Below are 18,184 nucleotides of genomic sequence, written 5' to 3' on the forward strand. Positions count from 1 at the left end.
TGGGATAGTTCTTAAAGTGAATTAATGACAGGATTATAGTGGGGAGACATCAACACCCTCCCTGTGCTGGAACTTGGGTGCAACAGCAGCAACAGAAATGGAGTTTTAGCCATATCTGATGTGGGTTTGGAAGCCTGAGGGCAAACCCGCCTAAGACAAAGTGTATGGGAGGTTCAAAAGTGAAAGGCAGCCTCCAGAATCCTTGCCACCCTTTGGTGCCTCCCCACCTGCTATGACCTCTGCTCTTGCAGCAACCTACTTTCTCCTTGCCCAGCAGGGGCTCTGCTCCTCATTGCTCATGTTGTCTGAACGAGGGGTCTCTTCTCTGCCAAATCCCTTCATCTTTCCTCTGCGAACCAAATCTGACTTCCATCACTGTGAATATTTAATACATATGTGAAGAAATAATGACATTTCTGCTGCTAGGAACGCTAAAGGGTCAGCACCAGGGAGAGTAGAAAAACGACCTCAAAGACAATGCTGGACACAAATACATGTAGACTGAAAACCCCCTGAAGGGACAAGTTGCAAGGGAGATTCCATGACCCTGAAACCCCTTTCTATCCTGATTTCCAAGTACGAGCACGCAGCAGAGGAGGAGAAAAGGAGGGAGAAGCCATGCTTGTGTTTGCAAGGGTCTGGAGTGTGCCTTTGCATTGTTCAATGGTAATCTGTTTCTCATTACTGCAAAGTCCAAGGACACCGTGTACTGACCTGGAGGAATGCTGCGTGCAGCTGGGGGAATGATGTCAGTGTCCTGCTCTTCTGTGGACACGCTGCGGGGCTGTTCACAGACAGGTTTGGGAGCTGTTTGCAGCATGGATCAGCAACCCTTCAAGGCAGCACCCTCTGCAGGGTGGCAGACACTCCGAGCACCAGGAGATGGCAGCCATGCCCAGCTGTCCACACCAGCTGCCATCCCATTTTCCTGTTTCCTTTCTTATCAAGGACTCCACAGCTACCTGGACGTGCTTGTGTTCAGAGTTCATTGCTGCAAACCATGCAGTGTTGATCAAACGAGGCTGGGGTTTTCAGCCAGCATTAAGGCCCCTGGTCTGGCTGTTCCCCACAGTTTGGGCAGGAAATGCTCTCCCAGAAATCACAAGCACCCATTTCCCACAGCTCAGGCAGCTGGGACTGCAGGTATATTTGCCACAGTCCCCTTGAGAGCTTAGCTTCTGCCCAGGTGCATATAAAGAAGGGAGACACCTAGAATAGCACACCCACAATCTCCATACGGCCGTAAAGATAAGTGGTTCTCAAAAATATATAATCAGTAGTGAAATGTTCACTATATAAACAGTCTCCAAAGCAAGAAAAATATCTTGGGTTAATAAAGTAATGTTGCTGCATAACAGTCACCCTCCAGGGAGTTATTCTTGGCAGAGACACCTAAAGCGTTTGAGGCTGAATTAATTTAGAACACCAAATTAAAGAATAGCTTGTAACAAACAATATGAATTGGTATTTGTGAACAGAAAAAATGCAGTTAAAACAATCTTGTGTGCAAAAGAGCTAAATTCCTATAGCTGAATCACATGGATTAACTCTAGAGTCCACTCTGAATTTAATCAGATTTATGTTCAAAAGAATCTAAATATAGGATGTATTCCTAATATAACTCATGGTTCTTTGCATTTACTCATTACATTTTTTTCTCCTTCTGTACAATGTCAGCTGCTGTCATGTTTCAACAAGTATCTTCAACTCAGTGTTAGTCAAAATTTAATCAAAAGCTTGTATCTCAACCCCTTTCTAAGAAAATGGTAATTTTTTCTAACAATTCCACTGAGAAGGACAATGACGTTGTACAGGTACAATGTTGAAAGTTGAAAGATGAAGATTCTTTATACATCTTTGCTTCTCTTCTAGTTTTGTGAAGCATATTGTCAGCCCTTTTGTGTCCAGTGTGGTCGATTATGAGTCATGAATGGGCACAATTGGCTGGCCATCAATGAAAGAAGCATCTCAGATAACTTCAGAGGTTTTTGGTAGTATTTCTAAAGTATCCTAACAATTTATCTGCCTTGATATGCTGGGTGACATTGTCAGTAACTTCAAAGCTACAAGTAAAAGTATGAAGACAGTTTAATATTTCTAGGTTGTACCTCCAGAAATCAGAAAGAAAAGGTGGCATGTCAATCCTCGGTGTCCAATATACTTCCTTCACCCACATGATACCAAAAAAAAAGACAAAGCCAGATGCTTGTTTGTAAGACCTTTATTTATATAAATAATATGCACCATATGAAACAAATATACAACACCATGCTTGCAAATTAATGCTTTGCAAAGGACTGTCATTGCTATTCCTGGTCAAAATTTCCCAAGCTGAGAATGCCTTGGGAGCCTGAAGTTGAAGAAAGCTTGTGAGGCCGCTGGTTGTGACCTCTGCCAGCAGGAGCAGGCCCTGTAGGGGCAGAGCTCTGCTGTCCTAGCACCAGGGCAGGTGTTCTGAGGAGCCTCCAGCCCTACCCAGAAGGAGCACACAACTTGCAGCCACCATGAAGGAAATGATAGAGCACACCCAGAGTGTGGGACACATTCAGCCTTGTGCAAACCCCAAGAGGTTGGACTGGAGAGGGCGATCCAGCTGTAATTCAGGGGGTAGGAAGGTGGTGGTGAGCAGGCATGTGCTGTGAACCTGTATCTTCAGCTTGTAAAGACTGTGTCCACCAGATCAGGAGCTAATGGGGTCCCCTAGTGGAAACAGAGTGATTGCCAGGCAGGAGGATGGTTTGGTTTTGGCCCCTACAGAAGATATCTATTTACAGGCTAAAGAGCTTTGCGTATGCCAGGATTTTCTCTGGCCAGCTCTCAGTAGAGTCACATTGCTGGCCATATTATGGGCAATAGAAAACTTGGAAAAACAAGAGACTGTGGGACTGTAAAGGTGCCTTCAACAGAGGCAGCTGGCTGGGGAGGGAGCACATTGCGTGTCTGGTCTATGGGGAAATGCTCAGAGGATGAAGAACACTCCACACAGTGAGAGCTGTGGTGCTCTGCACACAATCCTCTTAGAGAGACCTGCTGGCTTCATGTGAGGTTTTCAAGCTGAGCTACCTGGGCTGTGAAGGACTCACTTCAACACTCTCAGCTGAGCTTTCCACTAGCTGGCCAACTTTGCTGTTAATACATAGGCTGCACCACCTCAGTTGGGATGGTTTTCCTACCAACATCCAGGAGGACAACTAAACCATTTCACAGGGGAGGACACAGAGCGGCTGAGTGTAGTGCAGCTTTAAGAGCCAAGAAATGTGCTCCCTGAAGCCTTCATGAAGTGTGCAGGTCAGTGCAGTGCCAGTGAGAGCACAGCCACACAAACAGCTTTGCAGGCTGTCTACTCCCACCTGGGCAAGGCTGAACCCAGAGCTCCATTCAGTGGATCACCTGGATTAGCTCTGCAGGGACTGAGGGGAGGCAAATCACTCTCTGGCAATGTCATTGCAGTCCTGGCTGTTCCCAGTTAGCAATGGATAAGGTGTGAGCCTGGGGAAGGTGTCTTCACAAGATCAGCCTAATTCTCCTTGGAAATGAAAGTAAGGATAGTCTTATCTCTAGACACAGGGCTGGAATGTAAGGAGGCAAGAGAAGAAAGATCAGTTGTAAGGGAGAGAGTTGGAAATCAAAGAGCAAGTGTTTGTGAAGTCTTCTGATTGCTGATGACTTTCACTTCAAAGTCCCAGAATTTTAAAAGCATCTCGTAAATCATCTACTTCGTACAGCGGCTGCAGGACAAAATAGAAATGGTAGGTCAGTTGTCGAGTGAGCAGGAACCCATGAATATGAGGAAGGAATGGCAGGAGATGGGATGAGAGGGGGAAGAAGGGGAAGTGAACAAGCAGAGGAGAGATGAAGAAAGTTGGAGGAAGAGGCATAAGGGATGTGGAAGATGAAGACACGGGAGTGAATGAAAAGGCAGATGGCAGGGATGAGCAGCAAGTGCAGAGAGGAATTATAGAGCGGAATAAGCTGGGGGAAGAGGCACTGGAAGAAGAAGGAGAATTGTCCCTTACCAGGAGGATTCGTCGAAGTTTCCTGGCAAGATGGACAGAGTTTTCATGCAGCCCTTCCCAGCCTTTGAATGCCTGTTCCCTGTTCTCCACAAACGTGTTCCAGCAGTAGAAGTAATCTGTGCAAGACATGGGGGAGTTACAGGTGCTCGACAGGACACTGATCACTAAATCATCACACTCTGCATCATCTTCTCTGGCTCCTTGCCCTTGCCCTTCTCCCCAGCACCCCTTGGCCCTCCATCATCTCTTTCCTGCCTGCACAACTCACCTTTGAAGGTCATGATGGCGATCTGTGCCCCCGCCTTGTGCAGGCGCCGCAGCCCCTCGGGCTCTGCCTTGCGCTCCTCGCAGAAGTAGAGGCGGGCCATGAAGATGCGGAGGCTCAGGTTGGGGTAGGAGCGCAGGAAGCTGGCGATGTGCTGGGCGCAGTCGTAGCAGGGGCTCCAGGAGGTGAACCAGGTGATGCGGTAGCAGCGCCCCGGGTCCAGGTCCCAGGCTGCGATGTAGCGCAGGAAAAGCACCTCCACGTGGCAGCCCATCTTCGGGAAACCGGGAGAGACAGGGCCCAGGAGTCAGCGGGGTGTGACAGGGACAGGGAGGGAGGCTGGCCTGGGTGGGGTGTGAGGGAGGAGAAGCAAGGTGCAGGAATTCTCTTGGGTCGGCACACACGGGGACAAGGCACGGCAGCACTTAAGGGCTAGAGCAGCGCTGGTGGGCAGTGGTGTGGAGGGATGTACGAACGGGATGGGCGGGAGATAAGCAGGAGGGTAGGGAGACTGGAAAAGCAGCAGGGAGTGTGAGTGTCTCGCTGACAACACACTCGGGGGTAGCACAAAGCATAGCTTTACCCGGAGGCTGCATCCCTCAAACGGTGTGAACCAGCACAGTGCCCAGGTGTGCCTGTACCTGCACAGTGCCCACGTGTGTCTGTACCAGCACAGCCCCAGGTGTGCCTGTACCAGCACAGCCCCAGGTGTGCCTGTACCTGCACAGTGCCCAGGTGTGCCTGTACCTGCACAGCCCCAGGTGTGTCTGTACCAGCACAGTGCCCAGGTGTGCCTGTACCTGCACAATGCCCAGCTGTGCCTGTACCTGCACAGTGCCCAGGTGTGTCTGTACCAGCACAGTGCCCAGGTGTGTCTGTACCTGCAGAGTGCCTAGGTGTGTCTGTACCAGCACAGTGCCCAGGTGTGCCTGTACCAGCACAGCCCCAGGTGTGCCTGTGCTGCTGTCACAGCCCTCTGCTCCCTCCTGCCCCAGGCAAGCTGGAGCTGCGGGCTCCAGAACGGGCTGGCAAGGTGTTCCCTCCCCCACCTGGTTGCGCAGGTATCCAAAATCCAGGGAGCAGGAGGTGGCGCTGTCCCGGCGCTTCACCACATAGCACAGGTAGGTCTCACGCCGGCCCTTGGCCTTGCGCAGGTTCCTGAAGTTGTAGAGGAAGAGTCTCCTTTGCATGAGGATGCTGCAGGACAAGACAAGAGAGAATTTACATTTACTCATGCAGCCAGTTGTTTACCCTGTCTCTGTTGAGGGCTCAGCACCAAAAATATCCTCTTCACATCCAAGCCTCTCTGTACGAGAAGAGTGTCGGTAATTTGCATGAAATGTTCTAGGGAAAGGATGCAGACGTGACTCTGGGGATGAAGCAAGTGACCTTGTGAGTGGAAATGGTGTGTGAATTAATAGTGTTTAGTCAAACAGCAACTATGGCTGGGCAGAGTGTGAAAATATCTGAAAATATCCAGAACATGGACACCAGTGAGGGAGGAGGATGAAGGCATCTGAGAAGACCTGTGAAGATGAGAGGGTGTGGAGTTCAGCCATCAAGAGTTGTTATTTTTGCTATGTGAAACCCAGAAAGTCCACTGGGGCAAGGGATGGACCAAACTAGAATCTCTCCAGAGAAGACTGGACTGAATGCCTTCCAAGCAGGGCCTAAAAGAAGAGCAGAGTTGAAAGTGTGCAGGGCCAGGGAAAGATGCCATCCAGCAGCTGATGGAATATATAAATGGTAGCCACGCTGACACCTCCCCAGACACAAGTACCACTTCCACAGCAGACAGACATCAAGACTGGCATGGGGCTGCTCCTGTGCCCAGGGACCATGCTGGGGAGAGGCAGCAGGAGCACAAGGAGGGGGTGAAGCAGTCATGAGCCATTTCTAACAGCCTCACTGCCAAGTGGAGGGACACGGGCAGCTGGGTTCATTGAGGTGAGATACTCACCTCCCCCGCAGCAACGCAAAACAGAAGTGAATAGGTTAAAAATAATCACGTCCTTTGTCATCTTTTCCCACTGTTAGGCTGATGTTCAGTTTAAGCTGGGGTAAGTTTAAGAGATACTGAGCTGGGTTTTCCCAAGGATCTCCAATGAAGTGTAGAAAAGGGGAATTTGGGTTTGTTGGGAATTTAAATCTGAGAGTCTAGTCACTTGTATGCACCCTTCATCGGTTTGCTAGTGTGACCATAAAGCTTGAGCACTGCAGAGCACTTAATGACCAGCTGACAGGCATCCTCTCTGCCCCTCCAGGAGCTTCTGCCCCTTGTGCAGCCTGCCACATGGCCACTGCATCACAGGTACTCATTCACAGAGTCATGCTCATCCTCTTGCTGCCTAGTGATGTGCTTTGAGGCTGTGTGTCACTCCCTACTGCTCCTCACCTGCATCACAGACATTCTCCCTCAGGGCCTTGCTGCCCTGATTGTCCCACAGACAGGCACACGACTCTTTCCTGCCCTGTCTCCCTCAGCCTGCAGTGCACAAATGCCTGTCCTGTCACACAGAAAGAGGAAGAACACACACACTCAGCTATGCCATGCTTTGTGCTGGCAGGCTCCTGCAGGAGCACATCACAATCAAGCCTTCTGTTAGAAGAAGGTCCGCAGAGAAGACTGCACACAGTCAGGAGGGTAAAGCATCCGCATTAAGTATCTCATTAAGCCCAACAACAGTCTGAGGCTGTTCCTGGAGGTCTGTCCAGGAAGCTCTGTTGTGGTCCTGCTCCACACCAGAGCAGTACTGCAGGTTGTGTCAGGAGCAGAGCACGAGCTGATCCCACTGCATTCCATCACCCATTTCTCTGGCTGTTCATAGTGTGTGCCTGTTTCCCATACCCACTGTATGTTCTTCATCATCCTTCTCACTCTTGGAGCTGACCATACCACCTTGGATTCACCCTGTTTCCCTGCCTTTGTGCAAACACTTACAAATGATCACCTGTGTATATTCCTAACACACACATATTGGTCTCCCTATTTTTTTTTCTCCCCAAAATTATCAACCAGTCGTTCACCACAGGTTTCTAAGCCTTAGATGTGTTATTGCAGGGGTATGGAAAAGACTGTGCCCTGTAACAGAGATGCTGGAGTGGGGATCTGTTCTGTGGTGACAGATCCTCAGGTTGTCCAGAAAGGATAACCCAGAAAATTGCACAGGTGTGATGGGCCAGAGGCTTGCAAAGCACTTACCTGGGTGTGCCACAACGGCAGAAAACAGAGCAGAGCCTTGTGCACAAGGCAACTGCTTGCTGAAGAAACATACAAGCCAGGTGAAAAACAATTACAATTATGTTGATGTTTCATTAAAACCCGTATGGAAAAATGCTTTTTATCACATCAAAAACATAAGTGAAAACAGACTTTCCCTTTTAAATTTTTTTTAAAGTTTTGGGCAAAACCATTTGCTTTCAAAAGGTTTCTGATTCTTCTTATAGTTGTCCCTTTTCTCATCTCATTCAATTTTTCTCTATTCAATGTTTTTGACCCTGCAGAGTCGCATGTGGATGCAAATAAGGGTGAAGAACAAGAAATGACCCCAAACCACAGAAAAATAAAATTACGATCACTTAGATTATTTTTCAGTTTCAGAACAAATTGAAGACAATCTGAATCATGGAAGACACTTGTTCAACTAGAAATGTTCATTAACATCAGCTCTTTATCTCCCTTTCCTCTGGAGTTCACCATCCCAGGGTTTTTGGGGTTTTTTGGTGTTTTTTTTTTTTTTTTTTTTTTTTTTTTTTCTTTTTTTTTCCCCGGGGAGGATTTCAGAATATGGCAGGTGCAAACAGAAGAATGAATGAACAGATGTTGTGTGGAGCAACTGAGCAGATGTCTGGCTAGGTGTAAACTGCTGGATACACAAGCAACTCCTATGGCTATAGCATAGCTCAGGGGAAAGCAGCAAGGACACAGGAGCTGTGATTACACCTGGGCACTGAAGAAGCAGCCTGAACAGAGATCTTCTCCTCAAATAAAGATTCATGAAATCAGAGTGAAGCCCCCTGAGTGTGTGCATAGTATGCCATTGTGGAGAATGATTGGCCATAGTAAGCTCACAGACTAATTGCAGTGCAAGTGCAATTGGATTGAGGGGCTTAAGCAGCAGATAGCATCTGACTGTTCATCCTTCTGTTATCATCCTTTGTTTCTAGAAAATAAAAACAATGAAAGGAACAGAGAATAGCCACAAGAAAGAAATGACAGAAAGGGAAAAGAGCACAGGTGGCAGACAGTCAAAGAGAAAGAACAACAGAGGCACAGAGATGCAAGTTGCAAGAGCAGGACAGGCAGGGAGTTAGATCAGTGAGTCAGACAGGGAAAGGGAAAGGGATAGTCAACACCAGAGGCAAAGCAAGTAAATTCTGACAGAAAGACTCTCATCTCTCACAGGAGCAAGAAACTAGAGACACTCATTTTACCTGTCCATGACTCCCAGGATCTCTCTCAGGTGACGGGATCACAGGGAGGTTATCTCGCAGACTCTGTGCAGCCCTCTGACCTGATGTACAGAAATGTGGACTGGCCTGTGTGTCCCCTCCCCATTCACCCCTATCTACTCCCTGCTGGCTTTCATCGGGGTGTGGTTGAGGGAGGAGTTAGAAGGGTCTCTGGAGCTGCAGGAGCTGAAGGGAAAGATGTTGAGATGCAAAGGGGCATCAGTTCTGAAAGATGCTCAGCACCCATTGGTCACCACCACCCCTTGCACTGCCTACCAGCCCACCCCACCTGCAAAATTTATCTGCAAAAATATCAATAGCATAACAAGGCAGGAAACATTGTCTAGTGGTTAGAGGGGGGCCTGAGAGCTTGTGTACCACTAGTGTGAATGTGGGCAAAACCACACCATCCCTCTGGGCTTCGCATCACGCAGCTGTGCAGGGATGGTGGTGACCCTGCCCTGCTCCAGCACAGAGGCTGCAGCTCTGTGCAGCAGCCTGGAGCCACCCTGCTGGAAGGAGCTCAGGAACAGCAGCTTGTGGGCAGACTTTCCCTGCTCCTCTGTGGCCCCCTGAAGGCCTGGCAGCTGCATGGAGCAGCAGTGAACTGAAGATGAGAGTGAGAGGGACTCAGCTTCCAGGGCTCAGTGGGGAGAGGCTGGCCTCAGCTTGGCACCTGAATATTGTCACAGGTGTCTGAGCCCTGTCAGCATGCCAGGGGTGGTGGCAGACCTGCACTGCAAAGCTGGACCCAAAGCACCAGTGGGGAGTGACTCTGGGCCTGATCCTGCTGTTCCAGGTGGTGCTGGCCCCAGCACCGAGCTCTGGCAGGGTGACAGTCAGGACCTCGTGGCTGAGTCTGCGCTGTCACAGCCGGGCTGGCACTCAGGATGCACACGCTTTGCTCTGCCAGCACTGCTCTGGGCTGCCCAGGCTCTGCTGCCCTGGCAGCCACCCCCCGTGCAGGGCTGAAGGGCAGCGAGGCTGGGGCAGTGCCTTGGGCTGGCCAGGGCGCCCGGAGGCAGCCAGGGCACGTTCTGCTCCGCTTCTGCCCCAAGCGGGCACGGCTGAGCAGCAGGGCTTTTGTTTACCTCATGCTAGGGTAGGTCTTCGTTTTTTCTCTGCTTGATTTACTTTCCTTATTAATTTTACTGGTTTTCAGAATGCTGAGGCTTTGTGAAACCAGTATATGCAAAAACAGGCAAAGGAGAGATGAGTTGCCAGAACAGAGCAGACTCTGTAGCCCAGTGCTTGGAGAGGACTTGTTTTTGAGAGCACAGAGCATGGCATACCACAGGAAAAGGAGAAGCACTCCTGCAAAGCCCAGGCATGGGCTGTCCCACTCCTCAGGGAAATGCCTGGGTAGGATACAAACTCAATGAACACATTTTGGCAGCTGCATTGGTCTCAAGAGCTGTGGCAATTATCCTTCTTGAGGGTCTGGCTCCTAATGCTTGACCAAAGCTAGAAAAGACTGAAATCCTTGAAAATCCCTGTCCTGCTTAACAGAGCCTAAGAGAAAAGTCTAGCTAATGAAACAGCTGTCCCCTTTCAGCCTTTGCTCTAGTAGCACCTTGTGACAAAGCTCCTAGGTCAGAGCAACAATCACACTTTAATACTAGATTTTCTTTTTAATAATTCAAAGGGCACATTTGTTACACAGGACATAAAAAAAAGAGAAAAGCAAAAACAAAAAGCAACACACTCTGGGAAATCTGCTTCTTAGAGATCATAACCATTTGTGTTTCATTCAATAAATCAAGTAAATTCACCTTTATTCTTGTGCTGGTTCTCAATTTTCAAATTTTCATAGTCAAAAGATTGCACAAAATTTTATATAAATTTTCTACTTTGAAAGGACTCAAAAAATATCTCAATGGCCAGCCTGGTCCTCCCCATAAATTTAATTGGTGCAAAATTATTTTCTCAAAGGTTTTACATGTCAAGTCTCATAAAATGTATAACTGAATCCTTTCTCTGTCTGTAAGTGGAATTCATCCTTCCATGTTTAAAACATGCTCTTTCCCCTAAATGTTGAGAGTTTCTTTGCTCTCCACAGAGATAAAAAAGAAAGAATGGATGAACAAACAGATGAGCTACAATTAATGGCAAGGCTCTCAAGTCTAAGCACTGCTGGAGGCTTTCTGATGCCCTTCACTTAGACTGGTAACTTCCTTCACATGCGAGGTCCAAGTGCGCAAAGTCAGTGGCAGAGATTCTCTGCCTCTATCTCTAATCCCCAGAACAGAAACCTGCTGGTGTGGATGTGCTTTAGGGCCTTGTAGCAAGTCTAGGGGACAGTTCAAGAGGGACCTTCAGTTCCTATGCAGTTCTGCCTAAAACAGGAGCTGCACTCTCTTGCCACAGCAAGATTTTGCTCATTAGCAGATGTCACCCCTGCTCTGGTGAAAAAAAAAAAAAAAAAGAGTTTAGAAAACCGTGGAAAGGTTGCTGATCCCTGATCTCGTTACTTGTCCAGCTTTCTCCCTGGTTGTAAATTTCCAAATCTGTTACATGTGTCAAGCATAGGCTGGGAGCTCATACCCAAGGGGATATGCTGACCACTTCAGTTTTCTGTCCTTTCTGTTCAGTGAAAACCTCTCTGGAGATGGGAGAGGAAAATACTGACGATGTCTCCATCACGGTTTCTGATCAAAGCCTGGGTCAGTTAAAGCTGCTGGAGAAGGCTGGAGAGGGTCTCTGTGCTGCTGTGTTTGCAGTGTTATCTAGCAACAGGCTCTGCTCCACCTTTTTGGGATCATGGAAGAATGTTCTAGCATCCCTTCAGGTTTCTTGTACTCTTATTTTCTTGGAGTGAGAACAGAGAAATAAGTGCTGGCTGAAGAGCAGTGGTCAGGTGTAAGGTGGGGTGAGAAGAGGAATGCCACCATTACTTTTACGAAAGATTCAGAAAGCAAATTACCAAGAAATTAGACAGCAAAATACAGTGAATAATTTAAATTATCTAGCCCCAAAGCAGAGGAGAGGTTGCTTGTTTAGTCAACAGGAAGTCATGTGTTGGTGTATGCCATTATAAATATATATTTATTTTTTCCATTCACCCTTTGCTAAGAAATCGCCTTTTGAAAGTAGCGCCCCTGTCACCAGTTGGTTGGTTTTGCACTGAACACAAGAAACACAGACACCTGCTCACCCTGGCCTCAAGAGAAAACCTCAAACAGAAAAACTTTCTCTGCTCCACAAGTGCTGATGCACCACAGAGATGGTGACTTGCACAGAGATGCTGAGCAGGGGAATGGTGGAGCTCCTTGCACTAAGGCACTGGCAGAAAAATAAGCTGTTATGCTTATTTATTATAAGGACATGGAACATATTCACTTAATATGAGCACATACTAAACCTGAGAGTATACATCAAAATGCTTATTTATTACACACACATTGCACTGTGTTCACTCCACAAAGATTCCTCACCCTCCTTAGAATGACAGACCCATCACAAAGGTAGTGCTCAGGCACCTCTGCCAGGCACATCACTCCCATTACTCCAGTCCTGGGTGGAAAAGACCCCTCCACACCAGATATAGAGCAGCTTGCTGTTAGGACATGGGGGCAGAGAGCCTTGTCCCTAGAGCTGCCATGTCTTCCTGTGATGCAGCAGTGGATGCCATGCCTGGGGAGAGGTTTCAGCCGTTGCTTTACAAAGCAGTGATTTTTGCGGAATGTGCAGCACCACAGAGATTTAGAAAAGCTGTGAGGATGTGTGTGTGGTCTGCCTGGGGTGGACTTCACCAGAGAGGGATGGTGTGGTGCTGGGGTTTGCAAATGCAAAGCCAAAGCACTGTGGGGTGAGTGTCACGGAGGCTGCATCTGAATTAGACAAGAGCAGGGATTCCAGGTTAAAAGAGGGAAGGGGGAAGTAAAAAAGGCAGGAGTTCAGGATGTGTGGGAGGGTGAGTTTACAAAACTTGCATTGCTGCATGCTGCAGGATTGTCAATGCCGCCACTGATGCAGAATTGAGGGCATCTGGTTGCTGAGTGTGCGCTAAGGTTGTATGCTACTGTGTGTTTTACTAGCAATTCAGCTTTCCAGGCTTGCACTGCAAAATCTTTACCTGGAGACTTGACCTGCAGTTTATTTTTGTTTCACTGTTGAGCTCGTTTTGGTGATGGGGGACAAGGCAAATTAGAGTGAAACTACAGAATTGAGTGTACATTTTTAACCGCAGTCCTGTGAGTGCTTCTCATTCCTGCCCTGCAGCTCTCTGCCAGCCCAGCGCAGCCCAGGCCTTCTTACAGGAACCAATAATCCTTAATTCTGGCCCTGTGACCCCACAATTATTTTGTCTCCCTGCCTCTATTAGTCCCCTCCACCATGTCTCTAGGCCACAGCACTTCCAGCCCTTGCTACCAGAGACAGACACCTGCTGGGATCACCAGCACGAAGGCAGGAAAGGGGCTAGATTGTGTTGGGGAGTTTGAGACCTACTGAATGGCTTCCCCATCATGACTGCAGATAAAAAATGTGACCAAAATCTACATCCTTATGCTAAATGTCCTCAAGTGTGTTTTCTGGCTTGAGGCTGTGACATGGCTGGGTGCTTACCTCATTTATGCTAAGAGAAACAGACTCTCTGATGAAAGCAGAACTGCCCTGCCCATGCTGAGAGATGGGGGTAGAGTACCTACCAGAGCTGCTGCAGCCTGCTGCTTGCCATTGCAGTGCCTGCAGCTCCAGCCTCCAGCATGCTCTGCCCATCTCAAGTGGCTCCTGACTCTGTGCTGACCTGGAGAACACCCTCTGCATGCCCAGGGAGCTGCAGCCACTGTTCCAGTGTTACTCCACTCTTCTACAGCTCAGCTCCCTGCTCTGGGCACCTCACACCCTGTTTCAAATCAGATTTTCCTGCTCCTCAGTGGAAGTCACTGGCTCCATATCTCTGCAGTCATCTGCTAGCCACAGGGAGAAACTCAGTTTTGTACTGCTGTTTTTCACAATGAGGCTCACGTCCTAGCTGTGGTTATGGTTTTGCAAACCAGTGTTGCCTGTGATTAGCTCATGTTTTTGCAGTGCTGCAGCTCGTGCTACTCCCTGCAAAAAGAGCTTGCACTGGGCCCTGGGTGGCAAATCCTGATTTTAACTTCCCTGTTGTCTTTGGAGAAGTACTTTGTTGGAGAGACTGAGACAGAAGTCTTGAGAGTTCAGTAAGAAACTGTGTGTTGGATGTTCCGTGGCTGTCAGTTGTGTGCTGAGGACCTTGCAGTTGTACAAGGTTTCCTTGGCTGGAAGTCCTCACGAGCATCTCTTGATCTTGCACTCACATACACAGCCAGGTAATTTCCTTTTGCCCAGTCTGTGCTCAACATGGGGACACCAGATCCACTCCTCTCTTCTATCATTTTTGTGCAGGTACAGGTAAGGCACAGGCAGATTTACTTAAGGGTGGTTAGCTTGGTCCTGTTGCAATTTGGGAAACAGGGAGCAAGGCCAGCAAAGCTTTTGGACTGGAGAGGCAAAAATCTACCATGAAGCAGTGCCCCTGGGGACTCTCAAGGAACAGAAATGGCAAAGAGGTTTGCAGAGGCTACAAAGAGTTCAGACATCTTTCCTAAGCTAAACCAACGAGCAACTACACAGAGAGCAGCTGATGGACAGTGGAGCCAAAAGAGACAGTGTGTGACGACAGTGCTGGGCTCAAGCAGGGCTAATGAGAAAATCACCAGAGCACAGAGAGTCTCAGGAGCAACTACACTCACCGCACCAGGCAGAAAAGAAAGGCTTTTGAAGGTGCCAAGAAGGCAGCAAAGGCCAAGACCCACCTGGCCCTGGACTGGCACTGCCAAGGAGCCCTGATTAGCTCTGGCTGTGAAGAAAGTCCCAAGGAAAGTCAAGATGGCCAAGAAATAGCTACAGGATATGAAAACTGACAGACCAAAAGAGGCAAAGATCCAGCTAAGGGCAAAACCGTGAAACACAAGGCTACAAACCCAAGGCAGAGAAATTGAAAGTGACCTCATGGTGAGAAGGTGGTGCACAAGAAGTAGATGCTGTGTGACCATAGAAAAAGTGGCCTGCTGCAGGGACACAGACTGCAAATCCTTTAATTAAACCTCTGTTTTTTGTAATGTTTTTCATTTTTTAGCACAATTTCCCCAAAGGAAGAGAATTTATTTCAATAGTTTTAAAAATTAAATTAAATTAAATTTGTGCTTTGTATTAATTAAAAGTTTCTTCTTGTTATTTTCTTCAGTTGACTGCAGCAATATTGTAGGGGAGGCAGTTTGCTCAGAGATGCACAGCTAAAAGAAGAGAGGCAGCAGATGAAAGATGCAATAAAGGAATTTCTGATCTGACATCAGGAAACTATTCTCCATCTTAAGTGTGGTGCAATATTAGAACAAGTTGTGGATTCTCCATCCCCTGCTGAATTTTTCAGAATTCACTTGGACAATCTGAGTAGCTTTGAAGTTAGCTCTGCACATTTACTCTCAATGTAAGTTTATCTGTGATCTTAACTGGGAACACATGCTATCTCAATAACCACATTTATTTAAAAAAATGCACAGCTTAACCTGCATTTATTCTTATATTTAAGCAGGTGAGATCTGACATGTCTTATTAGTTAGACACATTGAATTACATATGCTTCTCTATCACACCTTTTTGCTAATTTGTGACCAGCTGTATTTGTATGGAAATTGCAACCTTAGCAAAATGCCCCAAATTGCATTCTGATAGATAATTTATTAATTAAATGAATGGAATGTTTTTCACAATTCACTTTTTAAATATACTTCAGCATACTAGCAACAAGCACATGCTGTTTGTATTTTAACTGATACAATTCACATTAGTGAACATGTTTATTTTTGAGAAAATAACTTACACTAATAACAAAAGTAGACAATCAAATACCTTTGTGGTATTTCCCACATATTTTTAAATAACTTTTTTAATGGACTAAAATTCAGATCTCTATTTTGTGGGAGTTTATTCCAACTTGCTGCATTACAGGCTCTAAGGATGGCAGGAACAGAGAGAAAAGGCAATGTGCTAAAGATCAGAGAGCAGGGGGTGAAGAGATTCAGAACTGGAATTCAGATTTCCTGTGCCCCAGTCAAGGAGCTGCTCACAACTGGACAAATGTGCACTGTCAAACAATGTCACCATGTGGCGTCAGGGGTCAATACTACAGGATAGTGTACTTTATTATCTCCAGAAAAAGTTACCCAAACAATTAAAATTAAAGCTAAAGTCTCTTTTGGTTTCAACCCAGCCATTTGCTGAGTAGAGGAGCTCTTTTTGGGTGGGTGGCAAGGACCAGAGCCCTCTGTGAAGGACAAGCCCACACGGCAGCCAGCAGTACATCCCTGCGGGATCCTTCCAAGCTGGGATGCCCGATGTCAATGATCTTTGTTCACACTGTGGGCTCTTGAGGACAGGATTGAGGCAACAAGTTTCAGGAGCTTCTAGGTGACATGTCAGCTGCTCCCAACAGCCCTCCCATGCTTGTTAGCCCCCCATGCCCAGCTGTGAGGCACTGCCTCAAACTGGGGAGCAGACACTGGAGCACAGGCTTTAACCAGCAGCCTTCAAACTGGTCACACAGATCGGTACTGGGGAGCTGTGACAGCAAGAGCAGGAGGAACAGCCATTGTGTGGGAAGCGACCACAGAGCATCTAAATCCTGCTCCAGGTCAGGAGAGGTTGTGAAAATCAGCCACAAATGCAGAATCATGCTTCTAAAAACAGGGCTCTGTCAGCTTTCTTTGTGGCTAGCCCAACTGCACGAGCAGCACACCTACCTGGAGGCGTATTTAAAACCACTTCCCTAGCTTGCAAGAGAAAGTGCTGTCCAGATATTGTGGCAATTTGGGTTGGAGTGGCAGGGGTGATAAATCTGGGTATGGGACAAGTGCCAGTGAAGTGTGGGCCGACTCTAGTGTAAGGGAAAAGGAAGAATAAGCTGAATTACAAACAGTTGATGGCATATGTTGTGCTTGGCTCACACAGCCAGGGGAAAGTGCCAATGCAGGAGCACTGCAAAGGCTGAGTTTATGAGACAGAGCAGGCTCTGGCCTGTGTAGGAGGGAGCTGTGTCTCCAGCCACTGGGGCTGGGGCTGTACCCACCAGAGCAGTCCGAGATCAGGACACCACAGCTTCAGCCAGGAAGGGGAGTAGAGTGTTGTGCAATAATCTGCGTTGTGTGGTTTAGTCCTGAAGATCTATGGGGCACTCTCAGAGGCAGCTTAATGGGTAATTTGGCCCACAGCCACTTTTGTTCTAGAAATACCATCTAAATGCAGACTTGACTGCTTGCACTTGCACTGCTCAGAGTCCCCCACATCTTAGTGCTTCATCTTTTCAACCAAAATATGATGTACAGTCAATGCCTGATGAAACTATGAAAAAGTCAGAAAATCAATGAAAAGGAAAATTTCCTAATCTCTTTGACCTAGATGTGTAATTTTTAATGTGGTCTCTCAGTTATTCCCATTGTTGAGTTAAATGGTTGTAGTGAACAAGTTCTTCGCTGCTTATGTGATATTTATTACAGCTTTTCTATTATTTCAGTCATCTTGCCATTTTATTTGGAGATGTTAATTCTCCACCAGAAAGTCATGACATGTGCATAGTAAAAAGATGTGTCCTCAGCACAAATTTCACAGGCTGGGAGGAGTTATCCCTGTGTTCAGCAGCTAACAATTGTCAGGAAAATCTAGCACAGCTATCCATGGTAAAAAAAAATGCTGGAGAAAATGTTATATTTCTCTGGGAAAAAAAAAAGCATTCCCAGGAACTCCCATGAGCTGTGATTCATGAGTGAAAGGAGGGTGACAGCAGAGGACTAGGCTAGCAGGGAGTAAAAGGTTCCAAATGATAGATTTTATATGGATTCAAGTCTCCCCACAAATCTGGAGGAAATACAGCAAGAGACAAATAAACCCAAACACATGAGATTTGCCAAGAATAACAAGAAATAAATTTTTTTTTAATATGGATTATATAGACTCTAACATTAAAACAGTGTTCTCCTGGACAGGAGCACCTCTTCCTGTCCCTGCTGAAAGCAAGCAACAGAAAGGCTTCTAACCACTTCCCAACCTGTATGAAAGTTAAATTTCTATATGCTGTACAGTAGCTATGCTACCCAGTTATGTATCTATAGTGACGAATATTCACCTCTAAATACAGAGAACAGACTTGACCCAGTCCAATTTCCAAGATCCATCTCCATCCTACCTTCCTCCACACAGGCAATTTTCACAGGTATCCCTGTGGCATGGAAGACAGTGGCTTGAATGTCTTTGAGATCAAGCTCTCAGTACCCTCCTCTCTACAGAAATGTGCACCCTCTCAGTACAAAGAAATCCCTCCTTCATTCCTAGTCTCATGAGCCTGGAGTACTCGCGAGGAGCATCACCCTCTGAGTAGCAGTGCAGTGTTCCTGTATGTAGGATAAAATTCTAGTCACTGCATGATTTGGAA

General features: G+C 47.2%; 1 protein-coding gene across 1 annotated transcript; it reads right to left on the reverse strand.

The window, feature by feature from the left end:
* Positions 1-3,495: 3,495 nt before the first annotated feature.
* On the reverse strand, positions 3,496-8,856 carry LOC132070064 (single-stranded DNA cytosine deaminase). Its single transcript, XM_059466644.1, has 5 exons — positions 8,716-8,856; positions 5,331-5,478; positions 4,285-4,555; positions 4,017-4,132; positions 3,496-3,728 (listed from the first exon to the last, which is right to left on the reverse strand). Exons 1-5 carry the CDS (start codon positions 8,721-8,723, stop codon positions 3,675-3,677), a joined length of 597 nt encoding a protein of 198 aa, XP_059322627.1. The 5' UTR covers positions 8,724-8,856; the 3' UTR covers positions 3,496-3,674.
* Between the last annotated feature and the right edge of the window lie 9,328 nt (positions 8,857-18,184).

The sequence above is a fragment of the Ammospiza nelsoni genome, chromosome 2 (genome assembly GCF_027579445.1).
Source record: "Ammospiza nelsoni isolate bAmmNel1 chromosome 2, bAmmNel1.pri, whole genome shotgun sequence".
Lineage (NCBI taxonomy): Eukaryota > Metazoa > Chordata > Aves > Passeriformes > Passerellidae > Ammospiza > Ammospiza nelsoni.

What these genes read in the sequence shown, in the direction of transcription:
- LOC132070064 (XM_059466644.1), bottom strand. An exon ending in CGCCATCATGACCTTCAAAG is followed by an intron (nt 4,133 to 4,284) that starts GTGAGTTGTGCA and finishes TGTCTTGCACAG; the next exon opens with ATTACTTCTACTGCTGGAAC. An exon ending in AACTTCGACGAATCCTCCTG is followed by an intron (nt 3,729 to 4,016) that starts GTAAGGGACAAT and finishes TTTGTCCTGCAG; the next exon opens with CCGCTGTACGAAGTAGATGA.